Here is a 20,751-nt window from a genome sequence, read left to right as displayed (position 1 = left end):
ATGTCCAATAAAGGTGTATTTAGGGGGGAAATGAGAAACATTTGTAAAGTGTGGTTCTCGTGGGGTGATGGCCGGGCACACAGGCAGGATATAGATGGTTCATACAAACAGATGGTAAGAAAGACTGTCCCACATTTACAAAGAGGGGACTCCATAATAGCTATTGTATTTAGTAGTTATATAGTTATTGTAACACGGTCCGAAAACTGTGCAGCTCCACGCAGCTCCAGCCACAAATACCTGCCGTAAAGTGTGATCCATGTGACGTCATTCTGTAACTTGCTTGTATTTATTACAATAACAAATGATAACGACATCTTTTAACATTAAAGTTAGACACAGATCTGATTAAAGGTCAACATCTGAATCCAACTAAATAATGTAGCCTACCGCTAATTAAATTAGTCTCTTACAACTATGAAAATGTATCGAGTAAAATATGTTTAAACTGCAACTAGTTTTCATAATCATCTATCATTCAAAACACTTAACAATTCATTGTAATTTAATTGGAGTTGAAGTTGACATTTCATGGCTTAACATTACAATGCAACATGTATTCCTTTCTTTATCTTCAGGGTGGTCCTACCTATGGCAGGAAAATGATGACTGGGAGTCTTGCAGCTGCAGGTGTCTTCGCATCAGAGGGTCGTGTTGGAGCTGTTTTGCGCAACATTCACCCATGCACCTTACCATAAGGCACGATGCCAGGTTTTTGTTTTTTTTCTCAAATTAGAATATGTTGTGCTATTCAATAAGGTCATGATGTTCTTTTTTGTCTGTGTTTAAGGGAGCAAGGAACCTCAACCCTCTTCCTTACCATGCAGCCTATGTGGGTCACAAAATCCACATGGACCAAAATGAGAAGATTGTCATGTTTGGCGTGACTCATGTGCTGGCAATAGATGGCTTCTCCAGCAAAATTGTTGGACAAGCTACTATGCCTGTAAAGAACAACCTCACCATCTACAATGACGTTTACAGGTAATTGAAAAGACTGTTGTCCTTGTACCTAAACATTACAAATCATCCCCATTTTATGAGGTGTTTTAACAGGGTGTCTGTGGGTCCTTAAAACAAAAAATGCATTTAAAATTAAATATCTTACAATTTCTTGAATACCATTTTGTCAGCTCTGAAAATGTACTTGATTAGGAAGAGACGCACATTTTCGAAAGTGGATTTAAATTCAATATGGCTTGTTAATGTATTAACCCTTGTGTTGCCTTCGGGTCATTTTGTTGAATCAATATTACACCCTCCCCCTTCGGATTAATTTGACCCCATTCAATGTTTAATGTCGGTGTTCTTAGTCAACAAACAAACATAAAGCGCCTCACACTTAAACTTGGAAAACAATATTAATTCTAATAATTTTCTGGAGGTTTTAATTGCTGGCGTCAAATTGAACCCAAAGGGTAAAATATGTTAGTAAATATAAAGGTAACAGGAGGGTGAAACATTGAATCGGGTCAAAATGACCCATGTAAAGGTAATATTGATTCGGGTCAAAATGACCCGAAGGAAACACAAGGGTTAAAAAAAAAAGCTCAATTTAAGTGGGATTAGTCGCATGTGAAAACCTTCATAATATATATTTTTTTAGTTTGGATTTGAATCAACGTATTAAATTGCATTCATATTGGTCTAAAAGAGGACTTAAATTAAACTTATTGAAAACTACAGAAACCCTTTTTAAGCAGCAAGTTAAAACTCATCTCACCTCATCAGTACCTGATAACACAAGGCCTACTACACATTTTGTAAATGTATCTGACACCATTAGCCTTACCCTCCATACTGCTGTCTGCCAATGTTATGTTTTCTTGCAGGAGTGCAGTAATGGAATATGGGATGTGGGACCAGGTCAGAGTGGATCATGGAAAGGACTTCTACCTCACTCTTTTCATGCAGGAGAAGTTGGCCAGCCACCGCCACAACACTGAAAGGCCACCATATCTCCAAACACCATCAACAAAGGTGATCAACATACAATGGTTTTGCTGATTATAAAGTTAATCAACATGTAATTAAATAACTATTTCACACTTTCATTAATTATTCAGAATGGTTAACTGAAGATATTGAAATGTGTGAAAGTAAGTTAGTCTGGGGGAGCGGGAAAATATTTGTTTATCAAGAATCTGAAAATGTCTATTTTGCAATGACAGAATCACAGAATCGAGAGAATCTGGCCAGAAATCAACAACCGGGTTAACTACCCGTTGAAAGCTACATTGGTCCAACTGGTGGATCAGGAGGAGCTGGACATGGAGGACCAGATGACTCGGTTCTGTGTGTCATCTTTGACATGCCAGTTGGCCCAGATCGGTGTTAACCGAACTGTGCAAGCATGGAATGCACACAGGATTCCTGGTATGTCTTCGGGTTGGTCTTTCAAGCCTTTTTTAATGTGAATAATTATTTTCAAAATGTTTTACTATTGAATGTTTCTTAAACATGTTTAATCAAATACTAGAAGGAGCATGTTGCAATACATGGAATGGTTGTGACAGCCACATTGAATTATTATTACAGGGAGGGGGATACCAAATTACTTGGCCAGAGATGGATGCCCAAAGAAGCTGTCGACAGACCTTTTGCCAAATGCATCTGTGGCTGCAGACTGGTACGACCAGGAAGTGGGCTCACTGACACGAGTGTCAGACTTTGGCACCAACCCATTTCCAAGTTTACAGGACCAGGAAGCTGCAGTGAGGGGATTTGCTCTGCAGTGCCCTGATACAAGTGGACTGCTGGACAATGCAGTGAATAATCTGCCACAACCATTCAAAGATGGACTCAAAGGCCTCATCGACATCTCAAGGAGAAGTTGTCAACGCTGATGTTTGTGTCTAAGTTGTTATTGTCTGTGCTTTTTAATTAATTGGTTCAACTGACGGGATGTTTTTTTCTTTTCTTCAAATGTTGGGGGTTTAAAGGGAGAAATATGTTCTTTTTGAATAAACACTTCTGTCTTTAAAGTCTGGCACGAATTTCATTTTTAATCTGTAATGGGAAAGTCTGGACCTGTAACACCAACTATTGATAGTGACACGGTGTGTTGACCCCCTGCCAGTGTGAGTAAGGCACTGGAAGATAGCTTGTTCAGTGACCTCTGACCTAGGTAACAAACGTACACCCCAAAATATACACACACAAGACGGTTGCAGCCGGTTTAGGGCGGTGAAGCCATGATAACTTCATACATTAGCCACCATTGTATCACTTGTTTCAGGCTCATAAGTCGGTCTCCCTGACAGCCGGATATCACAGATTTGGACCCAGTGTGAAGATTTCCCACTGGAGGAGGACCCCGATGTGGTTGGGAACCTCGCTTGTTTATGAAGGGCAGCTTAAGGACCCTGACACCCTCAGTTTGGATGTCAATCTGACACCTATTGCTTCACTAAGAACACAGATGATGTCTGAGCACTACAATCAAACAGCAGGAACAAACATCAATGATAAACAATCTGAGCCAACCTATAAATCACATAATACTAAACACCATTTTGACCTGAGCTTGTAGCAGGTATAAAGCTTCAGTGGAAGCTCAGTCAGGACGGTTCAAACATCTGACATTCACTTTTCATTTGGAACAGCTCTTGGAAGGCAACACTTTGATGATGTAAATCATGCGAGCAGATTAACTGCAGATGGAAGAATCAGAGGAATTGAGATCCAGCAATACAATTCAAATACAGGAATGTAATCCTAATGCAATGCTACCACTAATTCTGAAGGCTTCCTCTTTTAGGGAGTAGTTAACTTGTGCTTGACATAAAGAACTAGAAAATACCAAAGATTGTCTTTCTTTACTAATCTAGAAGTGTGCAGATGTCATTGGATCAGATATAAGTAGCCTACATGTGAGCTACTGCTCTGAGCTAAAGAAGGCCACGACCTGTTAGGCCTACTCTGAGCTAAACCTGTTGCTATTAGCTAAACAAGGCCATGACCTGTTGCTCTGAGCTAAACCTGTTGCTATTAGCTAAACAAGGCCATGACCTGTTGCTCTGAGCTAAACCTGTTGCTATTAGCTAAACAAGATCATGACTTGTTGCTCTAAGCTAAAGAAAGCTCTGAGCTGAATATGGCTTATCTAAATGTACATGCAGAGATATAGCCATACGGCTAAACACAGGCAACAACACCGAACAATCACTACTATAAACTATGTGAGACATGTTAGAGATGTGAGAGGAGCTGTGCTCTCCATGTTTCACTCTGATACAATAACTCATGGAGTCAACTCCTCAAAACATGTTCACACACAACACAGAGCTCCATCCTTCTGGAGACCAAAGGACTACATGATGATGATGTGATGTAGTCAGAGGAGTAGAGACACTGACAGCAGAGTAACAACAGAACAGGTTACATGTTTATGATGATTTAGTTTATTTCGATCAGCAAAATATACAACAATCATAATTCAACAAAAGAAGAAAGTGGCTGACCGAAAGGGTCGAGGCTGAAAGCTAACGAGCTTATAAGTGCCCTAACCTATGATTTCTCGAAAAAACTTATTTCAAAGAATCATATATATATATATACACACATACATACATATACATATACATACATATACACACACATATATACATATAAACACACACTATACATACACACAAATGCATATAAACATAAAATGAAAAACAAAACAAAAAACTTGTCCCCATTAACCGTTGATGTAATGATGATGTAGTAATGAAGGTTACAGGTGAAGCACAGGTGGTGCTGTGACTGGGTGCTAACTGAACGCTGCTTAATAAGAAAAACTCAACTGTCTCTTTATTTTTCAATTGTCAATATGTATTGCCTCGTGGTCATCATATCCTCACTCTTCCATGTAGGAATGTTTAGTTCCAAAATGACCCAAATAAAACAAGGAAATACATGATGTATACAACTATGCTGGAAATTAACCATGAACATAAATATCAGAGGAAATAAACGGCATTAAATACATATGTATCAATAACAGGTATACTGCCATCTAGCGGTATAAAAGTGAACCGTTTACTCTGCGGTGGAAATATAGTCTCTGCACAGAAACATTACTTTGATTAATCTATATTAGGAACTGTGTTGCATCAAACAATGCAACGATTAAGTGAGAAGGTGATTCTTGCTGTGTAGGCTACATGAATATTAAACTTCCCGTCGTCAGAACTGTCGCTAACATATCCAGGTTTAATTCTTTATTCTTTATATTGACTAATTAATAGTCTTCTAACGTTACCCTGCTATGTGTTTGCATCGTTAAAATATCCCCGTTTAATTATTTATTCTTTATATTGATTCATAATACGAATATGTATCACTGGCTTTTATTTTGACTTCATTTTAAGCACTTCCGTTCTGTCGTTTTTGGTTTCAGACGGCAGAAACGAAATACGGAGGTGGTATTCCGTTTTTCCGTTTTTGGTTTTCAAACGGAAAACGAAAAAACCACGTGATTTCCGTATTCCGTATTTGGAATGAAACGAAAAAATGAAATAACATTACGTACACGGACCTGTGACCCTGTGACAGCTCAGAGCTGTGCAGCCCAGCTTGAAGGCTTCGCCCCTGTATTCACAATAAGAGGAGGCCTGTGTGAGTGTGCACGTCTGTGAGGGTGGTGTAGAGCATCAGGCAGTAAACAACACGTCAGTCGGAGCTGTGTCTGCAGTGAAGGGGGGAGGCCCTGACTCAACTGAGCTGTCGTTTCATATTTGAATACTGAAAACATTTATTTTCATATCAAGATGAGTTATTTTGTATGTTGCGAATTTAATATTTGAATAATGAACTCACAAACGGCTCAAAGAAAAGTCTCCTGTCCTCTGTATAGCTGGTGAAAAGATCTTTTATTAAACCGCCCGTGTAACCGTTGGCCATTGTCCCAGGCATCCTCTTTGAATCACATCAAGTCGGCGATTTGAGCCGTCTGAAGCTCTCTGATTGCCAACACTTCATAAAACACTTCAAAAGTAATGGCAGCTCCTTCAATGAAAGCGAAAGAAAGAAGAAAACACCAGGAGTGGACCAGCAAATGAAGTTTTAAAGCGAACAGTAATTAGTTCTGCTGAACTGGACCCCCTGTGGCCTCGATGGGCCCTGCCACACACACACATCTGAAACTGAAACTGTCAGAAGATGTGGAGAGAGAGCTCCCACAGGCCGCTCGGCTTCCAAACGCTGCACTTCCTGCCGTTGCCATCACATCAAAAGTGTCACTCTCTTCCCCAGCAAATTAGAATCCACCGTATAGGTCCAAACGGTGACGTTGCAGAACCGGTGGCCGGAGTAGAAGGAGGAGAACACATTAAGTTTACCAACACTCTTTTTTGAAATATTCAAGCTGCAATAAGAATTTTGCTGGATGCTCTAATCCCTCTTTACAAAACACAAACGTTTATTTTAATGAAGTCGGCATTACTAAAAACCCAGCATATAAAGAGGAGCTGTGAGGCCGTGGCGGGAGCTCCAGCAGCAAACGGCACATAAAGGAAGCAGCAGAGTCGGCGAGAAGTGCATGAGGGTTGAAGTGTACACCTGCGTGAATATGATTGCATGTTATGAGCAAGGGATCGTGAAGCACGAGTGAAGCAGCTGAACCAGCTGATGCAAGCACGGCTTCAGTGCTTCAATTTGACAGTTCTCCCTTCAGTAATCACATAAACCTATTTGGCGTCAATTAACAATTATTTTCATTATCAGTTGATCTCCAGATTATTTCTATGATAATTTGATTAAAAGTGTTGTCTAAAAATAGTGAAGAATATCCATCCATGTCATTACAGAGCTCAAATCTAGTTTATTATTGCAAAAGACAACAACATTCTCGATTTGCTTCTCAAAAACTGGAACCACAGATTATTTATTCTTGAAAAAATAATTTGAAGTAATTACTTTGTTATCCGATTAATTGATTCATCCGTTTATTGTTTTTAGCTCAGTTTGACTGCCAAACAAGTTTACACGTCCTGTTGTAAATATTGTAAGTTTCTAGGAAACATTTTGATTTGTGAATTGGTAAAAGAAAATTACTTTAGATGCAGTAACAAACTCATTTATTTGTTATTTCCTAGAGTCTTGATGACTTTAAAGAAAACTGAAAGAGATACATTTAAACTCAAGTAAATATTCTCCCTTTATTCCCCACATTGTATGCCCACCAGTAATTCACAACCACACAGATGATAAATGGACCTTCCATGCATAATAAATGAGTTACTTAAGAAGGTTCTGCTAGCAGTTTACTGAAAGTAAACCAATTTAATTTTTAGCAAATTGCATAATAGTCATCGCCCTTTTCAGAAAGTACCCAACAGTTACAGATCGCATCCTTTCTCGGAAACTATTTGAAAACTATGGTACCGCATCGACTCTTGAACTACTCAGACGGCAAAAAGCAATCATACACAGCGGGAGGGATCCAACATAATCAAAGTTTACATTCAGTGCACAAATCAAGAAGTGTAAACACAAGCCAGATCTAGTGGGCAGACTCTCTCGCGTGGCATGACCTTTTCATGTGAAGACGCAGTCTTTCACATTCCAGTGCTAAATGTCACCAAATGTCACATTAAGGCCTCTGTATTCCAGATAAATATGATGACAAACAACACAAATCTGATCATCATCATCACATTTTTCTTCTGCAAATTGCCTCTCTGCTGCAGACGACATCAGAAGCGAAAAAGTCTCTCGTTCCTTGAAACTGAAACTGCGGTTTAGCCAATTAGAGCCCTGCGTTGCTGAGAGCTGTGGGGAGATGTTTAAGAAATCAATAGCTCGCTAATTTCATGCAGGGCACAGAGCATGGAGCCAAGCTTGGTGATGATGCTTGAGAACACAAGGGTAAATAAGGGTGTTTAACGGCGTATTTATACATCTCAAAAAACAAATTCCTGGCATGGAGCACAGTGGCATTATACACTCTTAATTGAAAGACTTGACAAATGGGCTGTCCGCATTCTCAAGCTGTGCATTGATTCAGAGGGAAAGCGGAATAAGACTGAAGCTTTACTGCAAAACAGCATTTTATTCCCCAGAAAAGAAGTGTTTAGTTGAGAGTGAGAGTCTCGCGACCTCTTCGCAGTCGAGTCAGGTTTGCTGTCGGGTTCCACGATGAGTCCTTGGCTTCAGAGCCTCAGATGCTCTCACACTCCCAAACCAGCCGAGGATCTCAAGTGGTCCTGAAACACATTTTGATTGACTGTTTTGTCGCCACATGATTTTGCACTTAAACCTCAAAACAAGGAGGAGAAACATGTCGGGGGAGCTGCAAAGAACCCGGGTGCTGAAATGGAGGACAAAAGCATTCTGGGAATACAAGTGGGAACCGAGAGTGACGGGTCAGAAGGCCGCTTCTTCTTTTATGAAACTACTTTTAACGCATCGCATTTCAATGTCATGGAACTTCTTTGTCCATGTTAATGAATGTAAGTAACATAGCACAGCTTGCCTCTATTAGTTGAAGCAGCAGTTGATTAATTCAAAGTAATTGCTTTGTTTCATGTTCTAGCAGCAAAGATGGCAGCTTAAGTAACGGAAATGTAAAGACACTTTAAAACTAAATCCTTATTCGGAACGCATCCACTCAAGCAAGTCATGAGGCGAGCGTTACCCACAGCATTAAAAGATGTGGGAAAATCCAGTTTAATATGCACGAGTTTCAGAGAAACTAACACAGCTCTGTGGAGACTAAATATGTGGCGTCTTTTCTGCTAGAAAATAGATTTCCACGTCCTTCATCCATCAAGCAACAAGAAGTTTCAGACTTCAAAAGTGTTCCCTGCCTGAAATGTAGCTGAGAAGTTTTTACAGCATTCCACGGAGCTGTTGTGAATCACATGATCAGCCCTCTACCGTCTGAAGAAATTCAGTTTTAAAACGTATCGGCTGTCCATCAAAATCAGACTCTGAGAAATGAATCCAAAAGCATTTAGAACAAGCCGACTATACGACTTCTCGTCTATCATGAGCGCAGCGACCACAGACGGTTCAAAACCCTGCTGCACTTGTTCTACTTGAACTAAAAACGTATGAGCATGTGACACTTTTTCTCAAAACTAGAATAGTTTTTTCTTTTCTTCTTCTTCTTGTATACAAAGCCCAACATGGCTTTGCTCCTCTGTATATAAAAGACATGTAAAAACTCTCCGGTCCACAGGCGGAGATCTTTTAATCATCCTTCTTTAACTGAGGCTGCCTTCTGTGTTTACGCAACAAGTTGAAGACGATCTGCCGGAGGACCCGAGAGACGCCGAGAACCTCTAAAAGCAGGTTAAAGACATTTCTCCTCAAGACAGTCTTTGGTTAACTTCTTAGCCTGACGTGTATATTTTAGCTTGTGTTTGTTCCTCTTTAATAAACTCCGAAAGGCTTTTCTTTGCTGGGCTTCATGCATATTTGCGTTGCATCACGTTGAACCAGGAAACGGCCTTCCCCAAACTGTTGGACGAACACGACTGGAGCTTTACGAATCGATGCGTTAACTGGCAGACAGATCATAAATTCAAATGTCAAGTCATTTTCTAAATGAAACTGACATACCTGGTTGGTATCCGCTTATAAGATGTGAGGAGCACCTGCTGAATATCGCTGGGTTGCGGTTAAGATGGCACATTGGGTTTTGTGAATTCTTATTTCGTTTGACATTTTCTCCATAAAAAATAATCATTTGTTATTATTGTGCATTATTGTCTGAAATAGGAAGTTGGACAAAATCATAAAAACAGCACTGACCACAATATACAACAGTATGTGGAATGGAATGTCCACATACATATTTCACATCTTATGATATAATCTTTGTCATTCCTGCCTGAAAGTTAATTCACAGCTTCAGTTGTTGCTCTCACTATGTTTTGCACTTGGAAGTCTAAGAAAGGCATCTGAATGTATTATTGGTGTTTATTACCTTCGCATTGAAAATGCGGAAGGTTATGTTTTGATCGCCGCATATTTATTTGTATGCGTGTTATTCGCCTAACTCAAAAAGTATTAGACCGAATCGCATGGAATTTGGTGGGATGATTGGTTATTATCCGGGGACCATTTGATTAGATTTTGGGATCGATCGGGTCAAAGGTCAAAGGTCAAGGTCATGAAAAAGGTCAAAATCTTCTTGAATCGCATGGAATTTGGTGGGATGATTGGTTATTATCCGGGGACCATTTGATTAGATTTTGGGATCGATCGAGTCAAAGGTCAAGGTCAAGGTCATGAAAAGGTCAACATCTTCTTGAATCGCATGAAATTTGGTGGGATATTTGGTTATTATCCGGGGACCATTTGATTAGATTTTGGGATCAATCGGGTCAAAGGTCAAGGTCATGGAAAGGTCAAAATCTTCTTTTTACCATAGCACGGTCAATTTGTATCCAATTGGCATGCAACTAATGCCAACATGTTCATAATGCAATGCCCAATCTTGTGATATGCGAAGGTATGCGCTCTACCGAGTGCCCATTCTAGTTTCTTCCTTGTTTATGTCCTCCTCCTGCTGGTGTGTGTGTGGGTGTGTGTGTGTGTGTGTCCGTGTGTGTGAGTGAGTGAATGTCAACCAGGAGGTTCTATAAAAATCACATCCAGCTATAATTATGAAAAATGTCAGCGTGTTAATCCTGAAGTGAGGGATCATTACATCGATGAGTGAGTGAGTGAAAAAGGGACAGAGAGCGAGGAGAGCGATGGAGGTAAATGTGCATCCATTATATGAAAACTATGGCATATATAGTTGAATCTAATCTAATCTAATCTAATCTAATTAGCTGTTGAGGTCCAGGCCGTTATGTTTTTTAGCCACTTGGAAAATATGGAGCTAAATACTTTGCGACCAGAGTAAAACTGCATTTGATGCTGCACATAAACATCCAGAGAATATATTATATTTCAGAGCAGGTGATGTCAGATCATCTGAAAGTGATGAGGGACTTTGGCTTTGGTGATGAAAAGTGGAGCTGCTGTTTCAACATTGTTGTCGGTCTTAAGGGGAATGTCGAACTGATGCTCCTTGAATTCAGAGCATCAGCCCCAGGACTTTTAGTTTCTTAAAGTTTGACTTTAATCGTGTCTTTTGAGTTGTCCCTCAGCGAGGATCCAGAGACCTGAACTGTAAATAAAACCCTCACACTTAGTTTGCATTGCTGCGCCTGTCAAGCTCTCCATTTGAAAGTTTTAGACATTCATGAAATAATTAATGTCTTTAATGCCAGACAGTCAGACAAAGTCAAGCTTCACACGTGCAGTGACCATTGATTTCTCAGAACTATATGATCGGCTGTAGCTAGTTCATGAAGCAAAACTTAGCGCCATGAGTTGGACGAAAAACATTGTTTCTGTCTGACTTTTGGACAGGTCACTACTTTAGCTGACGCTTTTATCTAAAGCAACTTACAATAAGTGCATCAACCATGAGTACAAACTCAGAACAAGAATCAAGAAAGAAAAATTTGTTCATGAAAGCCAAACAACAGTAAAACCATAAGTAAGTGCCATTCAAGTGGCACTGAAGTGCTAATCTGTTTTTATTAAGACGTAGAGATGTTCTGCTGTCCTGATGTCAGTGGTCAGGTCGTTCCACCACTGAGGAGCCAGGACAGCAAGCAGTCTGGATGTAGTCGAGTGATTAGCGCGAAGTGACGGAGTCACAAGTCGATTAGCTGATGCCGAGTGGAGTGAACGTGCCGGGGTGTACGGCCTGACCAGATCCCGGATGTAGACGGGACCCGAACCGTTCACAGCACGGTACGCAAGGACCAATGTTTTGAAGCGGATGCGGGCGGCCACCGGTACCCAGTGAAGAGAGCGGAGGAGCGGAGTGGTGGAGGTGAATTTAGGCTGAAGACCAGTCGAGCTGCTGCATTCTGGATGAGCTGCAGAGGTCGGATGGCCTTAGCAGGTCGACCTGCAGGAGGGAGTTGCAGTAGTCTAGGCGTGAAATGACCAGAACCTGGGCCAGAACCTGGGCCGCCTCCTGAGTCAGAAGAGGACGTATTCTCCTGATGTTGTGCAGCATGCACCTACAGGAACGTGTTGTCGCAGTAATGTTGGCCGTCAGGAAGAGTTGACTGTAGTGTGTCACCCCGAGGTTCCTGGCAGTCGGGGGCGGGGCTAACACAGAGTTGTTGAAGGTGGTAGTCATGTGGTGTTTAGTCAGGTCGAGGGTGGGAGAGCCGTTCCCTGGAGGAAAAAGTAATTATGTTTGTTCAGGGTTGATTTTCAGGTGGTGTGCAGACACTGAGAGATGTCATACAGGTGCTGCTACCTGTGTTTCAGACATGTTAATAACTTCTGTCGGAGCGGACAAACACGCTGTATAATCCTTTCCTTACGCTTTTGCTCGTATATATTTGGTTTTGTAAAGACGGGCAAAAAGACTCCACCCTGAATGGATAGATGGAGGCAGAAATACTTTCTTATCCATCTCGGATATCATTACCTCAAGGTCATTTGCAACCTGTCAAAAGAAAATTGCTTTCATATTATTAGCACACCATCACTTTCTCTATTTTGCAAATTCTTCATAATGTATTTATGATCATTTTTCAAATTGCCCATTATTTTCTTTATACCAAATTAGATTTTATAACTCGCCATTAGCGGAGTGAATGAATTATACTTGAGAGAATTGCCACTTGAAAAAATGTTGTCAGGTATGGAAAAGCTCCAGATATTGCTCTCAAAGTTTGAGATCAAACGTGCCCAAGAAGCGGACGTGTACTCGGTGCCCCGGCGGATCTATTTGAATCACAAATAACATCATAAATGTTCAGAGCAGCCAAGAAGCCAGGGATACACGATGAACCTCTGACTGGGAGCTAACGTCCCAGAGACAACATTTGCATCTCAATAAAAGCCCTTACATAGCAGGTTAGGGCCTCTGTCTATCTCTGCATGCAAAACATCAAATGATATTCACTGGGGCCGTAATTATATGCTCACAAAAACTTCACAGAATGCTGCATATATACATTGTGTTTGCTTTATGTGTTTACTATGGACTTTTCTGCAGCCACAGTTTGTATAAACGAGGTATACTTGCCTGATTTAAATTATGAAATGGAAAGAATAGATGTGATCATAGTGGTTTATGGATGCTAAGGTTGGTCTCGGCACCTTAATAAGATAAGAAGAAAATGGAGAGACGCAAAACATGGAGACAGGAGGTGTTCCTCCTGAAATATATTATGACTCCAGATAGAACAAGGGAAACGATGTAACTGGTTCTCATCTCTCTATCTGGATTGTGCATTTGTGTCTTGTTTTATACAAATCAGTTTCTCTTTAATTATTCAAATATATATTTCTCTTTTCTTCCTTCCAGACGTTTATACCATGCTATGTCTGTGTATTCATGCATGAAGACGATACAAACTGTTCGACCAGCCAACAAAAACAATAAAACATGTCATTGTGTGCTATGAATGAACCCATTAGCTTTTTATTCATAAGACATGATTGATAACAAAGAACCTGGTCAGGATTTGATCATCATTTTGCCCACAGCAACTAAATGTCTCTCGCTGGAATGAGCGAATGTGCACGCCATTGATAAAATATTAATATATGTGCGGATGTATCGCTTCCAACGGGAACTGTGAGCACATGCTTCAGGGGCTTCGTTGCAACGCCCGCCACCGCCATTGATTTAAAGCCCGGCAGCAGCAGAAGCCTCATTTAGGAAAGTCATCTGTCTCGCCTGCCTGAGCCCGCTACAACGATATTGAGCTGCCGGGGCTGCGTAGCATTGGATAGAGGCTACAGAGGAACACCGCCGCTGTGTGTTTGTGTTGGCTATTGATCGCTGGAGCTTGTTTGCGCAGAGCTGTTTTTGCCGGGGTGCGTTTAGCTCTGGCGTCGGGACGGGGGAGCGGGGACACGAGCTGCGGCAGCACGGCCGGATTCAATGATCGCCATTTAACGATGATCGCGGCGATGATGGCGCCTGTTTGCGAGAGTCGGGCTTTGATGAGGAGCGGAGTGAAAACAAGGCCGCGTTCTGGAGCTCATTACCGTTGTAATCTACAGCTGAACTTCACATGCAAGAGAGGCGTCATTGGCGACTGAGAGGAGAGGTGTTAATTTATGCATGAAGTAAATACAGAAAATGTAGAGTCACAACAGGAAGGGAAGGAATCCATTCTGGTCTTCGTTAACACAGAAATGTATGCTGCCTGTCATAATACCGTGAGTGCTAATGGATGAGGTTTTAGTTTGTAAGAACGTGAAACAGGAGGATATATTTATTCAGAGACGACCACTTCGTGTCTTCATGTGTCTTTTGCAGTGCAGAAAGCAAAAGCTGACACACGGCTTATAAATTAAGCAGGAAACAGTAGCACATAGAAACCAAGCATGAACCTCCGCTACGAATTACCAGAAACGCTCACAAGTCATTTTTTGCAAGTCAAGTCTGACTAATGAACGCTCTTTCACCTGGCACTTTTTCATCATCACTACTTTATCTATTCTATACAGTATTGGGCCTTGATTAGTTGTTTGGTATATGATCACTTCAAACGGTATTTATTTCAAAGCAAGATTTTTTTTAAACAGTGAACATTTCCTTTAAAGTAAGAACTCTGTATTACCCTTAAAGTGTATATAGACTAATGTTACTCAGTGTAAAATGAAACATTATTAAACATTATTAGGCATGCGATAGTAACTAACGTACAGAGCGCAAACACATTGCATAATTACACTGTTTCTTGCTAATGATGGTATAAAATATTCTGGAGCTTAAAGCAAGCCTCTCAAAAGCCCAAGGTGCTCAATTATTTATCTTTTTTTGAAAGTCTTAAATCACTGTGTGCAACTTGGGTCCAAGTCCAGGTCCTGCTGATCTCTGCTGATTACACATGTTTACATTCTGTCATCTTGAACAATGACAACAAGATCATGCAGTGACTCGTCTTGGATGTAATTGCAAAGCTGATCAATAACTAGTATTTGACATGTTTCGTTACTTTGTCATTATGAAGCTTGTGGTGGTCGTAGATATATCTACAGGATTGGTTTGATAATTTGTGAAACATGCAAAGAATATTGCTTGTTGGATGATAAGATTAATCCCATCCTCATTCCTCCGTGTGTGTTATAGAGCCAGAACCAAGGAGTCGAGTGTTTCGCCTGAATGAGCAGAAGAAAAGACATTTTCACACCGGCTCACTAATTGGTCCATTGTATCTAATTTCATTCATCTGTTCAAAAGAAGAAAGGTAAAAAACAACAATGAAATGCGTTCGGGAGAGTTGCATGCTGAACATCCACCCAGTACTTAATATCTACCGTGTTGGCTGGTGACCGTTTGTGTTCAGGCACAACGAAGCCAAAACCGGCTCAGTCCAAGTCTTTGGGATTATGTGCCCAGCTGTTGTTGTCGCGTAACCTTCCATAGAAACAAAAATTAAACAAATGTTGTTATTACATTTTTGTTTGTGCATGGACTAAATAGATATATACCGCGAAAAATATTTGGTTTATAAAAGTTGTATTTTATTTCAGTGAGAGACTGCTTTCCCCCCATTTACAATCTGAATACTCAGACAAGCTTAGCAAATTCTGAATGCACAAACAATAAGACTTATTAACTTTATCATCTTACTCTCCACACACAAAGCAATTAATAATAATAAGCAAATAAGCGTACCCCTAAAAAGCCCCCAGAAAGCCTGGTGACGGATTAAATATGCGATGTGTTGAAGAACTCATATGAATGTGTTGTGAGTGACAGATTATTCTTAAATAAAATTTGCATCTGTTATGATATAAAAAGGAAGCTGTTTACTTCCTTCAAGCGTGTGCTACACACCTCATGTTTTAAATAATTGTAGTTCTGCAGCACAACTGTCCATGTCTAAAGAAAAGCTTTGCTTCAAGTTTTTGTTGTTTTAATAAAATGTTGGCAGTGGAGAGGCTGATGATTTTAAAGAGTTATAATTTTGAAAGCTTTAAATGGTGCACTCAGGGACAACTTATTTTGATACCAATTATTTTCAATTTTTTTTCCCATTTGTAAAATAAGAACAGCACTATGAGAGAGAACGGGCAACATAACGGGTGCATCTGCAGAGACGTTACCCTTCTAACATTATTATATCATTATAAGTAATATAAGTGTCAATATTTCCGGCGTATGTTGCATTGCGACGCTCTTCTTTCCAGGGACAACACCACAAAGGCTGCACCTACGCTTACTTTTGTTACTGTTGAATTTCTGTTATTTTCATTATTGATGGATGAAAAATGTTTTGTCCCTAAAAGAAATGTTCGCAATTGTTGGAAATATGCACCTCAGCATTTCAAAATGATGCCTTCAAATTGGGTTTTTTGGACACAAAACATTTTCATTACCTGATACAAAATAAAGCAGCCCTGAAATGACAATTAGCGTTTTTGTACTGAAGCAAGGCTATAGTGCCGAAAGAAATGTTCTTGCCATCAGATGTTCAGTTGATTATTAATTGATTGACTAATTGCACCAGCACTTATCTAAATGCTGCTCATGCCGGCATGGTATTTTTCTAGTCCTCTACACAGCTGTTGTACCAGGATCTCTCACTTGCCACTTCTCTGCAGAACTACTTAACTCCACAATTATTTGCATCAATTACGCAGTTTTTTTTTTTTAAATTGATTGGATTTCTTGGACAGAAGGAGAAATTTGTGGCAGACCAGCTTCACCGATGATGTTTTGTTGGCTGCTGCTGAGTTGTAAGCCTCTGCTGGTCAGGTGTGCGGGTCAAGCAGCTTGTTGTAATAACCCTCTTCACTTTCCCACATCAGCTCTGGAATCTAATCAAAACTAATCCCTCCCCCAACATCCTGAAGGAACAGGTGTGCATTCATCTGTTGGTGAAATGAAGCCTCTTGTTAAACCCCTGGCGTGTTTATCTTTTAATTAAAACCCGACAGATACATTAATACCACACATACAATGCACGTGTGCGTCGAAGACTAAACCTGTGTGTCTTTGTTTAGCAGGGATAAGAGGTATCCTATTATGGTTCAATCCCTGCAGCGTGTGGATATACAGGACTGTCTCAGAAAATTAGAATATTGTGATAAAGTTCTTTATTTTCTGTAATGCAATTAAAAAAACAAAAATGTCATGCATTCTGGATTCATTACAAATCAACTGAAATATTGCAAACCTTTTATTCTTTTAATATTGCTGATTATGGCTTACAGCTTAAGAAAACTCTAAAATCCTATCTCATAAAATTTGAATATTTCCTCAGACCAAGTAAAATAAAGATTTATAACAGCAAAACAAAATCAAACATTTGAAAATGTGTTTCCAGGTGTTTCGAGTTAATTAGACGATTCAAGTGATTTGTTTAATACCCTACTAGTATACTTTTTCATGATATTCTAATATTTAGAGATAGGATATTTGAGTTTTCTTAAGCTGTAAGCCATAATCAGCAATATTAAAAGAATAAAAGGCTTGCAATATTTCAGTTGATTTGTAATGAATCCAGAATGCATGACATTTTTGTTTTTTTTAATTGCATTACAGAAAATAAAGAACTTTATCACAATATTCTAATTTTCTGAGACAGTCCTGTAATAGGCTTTTCTGATTTGAGAGGCTCTGTTTCTGCTCGGACAGCGAGTGGTTCTGTTGAAGACGTTTTCTCTGCAAAGGCCATCAGTGTTGCATATACACAATGCCAATATCCTGATGAATACTGTAATCTGCTGCGGACGGGAAACCAGGCTGTATCTCTTCATCAGATGATAACTTTGCCAAGTATAAAAAGGCTAATATGATTGGATAACAGAATGCATGAAAGCAACTCCGAGTTTTGGAGCGACACAACAGTAAAGCTGTTGATTCTAGGAGTGGCAATATGGATAAAGTCTGCTATCATAGTATATTTCATTATTGTTGTATCGATATATCATATCTTACTGTCGTAAGGTTTCTAAAAGGAAATGAAATGCCATTTATAGATACAATAACTGGATGACAGTGTCTTTTTAATGCAGTAAATGAAATACCTGAATGTATGCAATAGTCCAATTACTATTTAAATATTTCCATATTGATTTGCAACATTATATTATTAACATGATGTTACAAATATTTATACTTTTATTTCAGTCAAACTGAGCACGGACCAATCGTCGCTCAGTGAGGAGCTAATTGGCAGTGATGGGCGTGGCTTAGGCTCCTGAAGAGGTGAGCATAGATGCTGCTATTACATCAATTATATCGGACCTGAAAAGTATTTCTCTCGACTCGCTTCCATAAGAGTTTATTTACAATCACCTGCCTTATATTGTTTTTGAAGGGCCTGCCCTTTTCCAAACAATGTTCTGTGATTGCTTCTCAGATGGTTTTGTGTAACAGAACATCTGGGTCAGGTTGCTTGAACAGAGCTCATTTTGTTGTTGTCCGACCACGTTGAAAAGTCAAAATCTTTTACAGTTGTTCTCACTCGAAGATGCAGTGAGAAAGCCAGCTGTCATAGAAAGGGGAGAGAACTTGCAAATATTTTCAGATAGTCTCTCTTTCAAAACGTACATAGAGTCGGACTCGATTGTTCACGTAAAAAGCTAAATAAACTGTTCCGTAACCACTAGAAAAAAGAGAGCTTGAGAGAGCAGTCTCGCCTCCACACAGCTTTCCAGTCACAGCGTGAAGTGGGTGTGAATCTTGGACAGTTGGTTTGAGAAAGTTACAGAAATGGTTGGATCCCCCTAATCTGAAAAGGTGTAGGGGGGAGGGCTTACGAAGGCATCCGACAGATCCGACAAAGCATATTGGCAGCTTACGCATCACAGAAGGCGACAAGCTGGTTTAAGGTTGTGAGGTAAGGGGGAAACCGACAGATCAGGAAACCTGTGCTCGACCTAATCCAACACTTTTTACTCAATGTCAGCATTTTCTATGTGGGTACGCATGGTGTGTATATTTTGTCTAATAATTCAATATATTGTATCGTCTTTCAATTGAATCATATTGTGATATGATCATAGTTCCAAATATTCTGGTACACAATTACTTTGTCTACATTGATAAAAGGCACATACTAACTTAATTTCCTCAGAAAATAAAAAATATTTGAATGAGAGAATACTGAGTACTTCATCTGCCAGGTATTGAATTTAAAAAAGAGCATGTGGTAATTTCATGTTGATCATTTATTTGTTAAATGACCAGAAAACATCATATATTGTAGGCATATTGTTATGGATATATGGAATAAACTAAACCGTGATAGAAGATGTTGGCCACATCGCCCTAGCTGACTCACGGGACGTTAACTGTGGTTCTAAGTCTGCCATTGGTCGATTGTTTCCCCTTCCGCTATCGGTGCTGTTTATTTTTGGCATGGCACTGTGATGATTGTGATTGGTTTAAAGAAATACAAACATGCCGGAGCTTTTTTCTTCCCTACAGCAGAATGATGATGATGATGCATGCAGACAGGCCCTGTTGGGCGCTGACCGCGGAGCTGTCGACAAAGGTCTTTGCAACGCACACATAGTCTAACACAAGGGTCTGCCTGTCTGCCTGTATATGTGTGTGTCTGTCTGTCTGTCTGCCCGCCTGTCTATCTGTGTGTGTATGTGTGTGTGTGTCTGTCTGCCTGTCTGTGTGTGTGTGTGTGTATGTGTGTGTGTCTGTCTGCCCGCCTGTCTATCTGTGTGTGTATATGTGTGTGTGTCTGTCTGCCCTCCTGTCTGTGTGTGTATGTGTGTGTGTGTGTGTCTGTCTGCCCTCCTGTCTATCTGTGTGTGTATGTGTGTGTGTGTGTCTGTCTGCCCGCCTGTCTGTGTGTGTGTGTGTATGTGTGTGTGTGTGTCTGTCTGCCCGCCTGTCTGTGTGTGTATGTATGTGTGTGTGTGTCTGCCCACCTGTCTATCTGTGTGTGTGTATGTGTGTGTCTGTCTGTCTGTCTGCCCACCTGTCAATCTGTGTGTGTGTCTGTCTGTCTGTCTGCCTGTCTATCTGTGTGTGTCTGTCTGTCTATCTGTGTGTGTGTGTGTCTGTGTGTGTGTGTGTGTCTGTGTGTGTGTGTCTGTGTGTCTGTCTGTCTGCCTGTCTATCTGTGTGTGTCTGTCTGTCTATCTGTGTGTGTGTGTGTCTGTGTGTGTCTGTCTGTCTGCCTGTCTATCTGTGTCTGTGTGTGTGTGTGTGTGTGTGTCTGTCTGTCTATCTGTGTGTCTGTCTGTCTGTGTGTCTGTCTGTCTGTCTGTCTGTCTGTCTGTCTGTCTGTCCGCCCGTCTGTGTGTGTGTGTGTGTGTGTGTGTGTGTGTGTGTGTGTGTGTGTGTGTGTGTGTGTGTGTGTGTGTGTGTGTGTGTGTGTGTGTGTGTGTGTGTGTGCGGTGTATGTGTCTGTCTGTCTGCCCGCCTGTCTATCTGTGTGTGTGTGTGTGTGTCTGTCTGTCTGTCTGTCTGTCTGCCCGCCTGTCTGTGTGTGTGTGTGTGTGTGTGCGGTGTATGTGTCTGTCTGTCCGTCCACCACTACATTGGTCCAGACAAAAATCCATACAACACCAATTGAACAATCTCTCTCTCAGTGTTTCGTTTAGTAGCCGCTCAGTTTCACGTTTGACTCTTAGGTCTTTTTTGTCAAATGCACAACAACTTCACGAAAGCAGTCCAATCATCAGATCTTACGTTCCCCCCAAACAATACTCTTCTAGATCGCTGCAGCGCCCACCGCTCATGTTTGACGCTTCCTCCGTTAGCTCTGTGTGGTGCCAAACGGTGACATCGTACTTCAAACA

General features: G+C 40.5%; 1 protein-coding gene across 1 annotated transcript in view; it reads left to right on the top strand.

Annotated features, from left to right (window-relative positions):
- The first annotated feature begins 609 nt into the window (after positions 1-609).
- The window catches only part of LOC130189794 (uncharacterized), a 33,884-nt gene continuing 13,742 nt past the window's right edge, over positions 610-20,751 (top strand). The window contains exons 1-5 of the mRNA XM_056408733.1: positions 610-711; positions 791-984; positions 1,833-1,980; positions 2,172-2,376; positions 2,539-2,841. Coding sequence (XP_056264708.1) covers positions 851-984; positions 1,833-1,980; positions 2,172-2,376; positions 2,539-2,841 — 790 coding nt within the window. The 5' untranslated portion in view covers positions 610-711; positions 791-850. The remainder of the gene's footprint in view (positions 712-790; positions 985-1,832; positions 1,981-2,171; positions 2,377-2,538; positions 2,842-20,751) is intronic.

This window comes from Pseudoliparis swirei, chromosome 24 (assembly GCF_029220125.1).
Source record: "Pseudoliparis swirei isolate HS2019 ecotype Mariana Trench chromosome 24, NWPU_hadal_v1, whole genome shotgun sequence".
NCBI classification, from domain to species: Eukaryota; Metazoa; Chordata; class Actinopteri; order Perciformes; family Liparidae; genus Pseudoliparis; species Pseudoliparis swirei.
The sequence above is the reverse complement of the archived record's forward strand: the minus strand, read 5'-3'. Positions and strand labels throughout refer to the sequence as shown.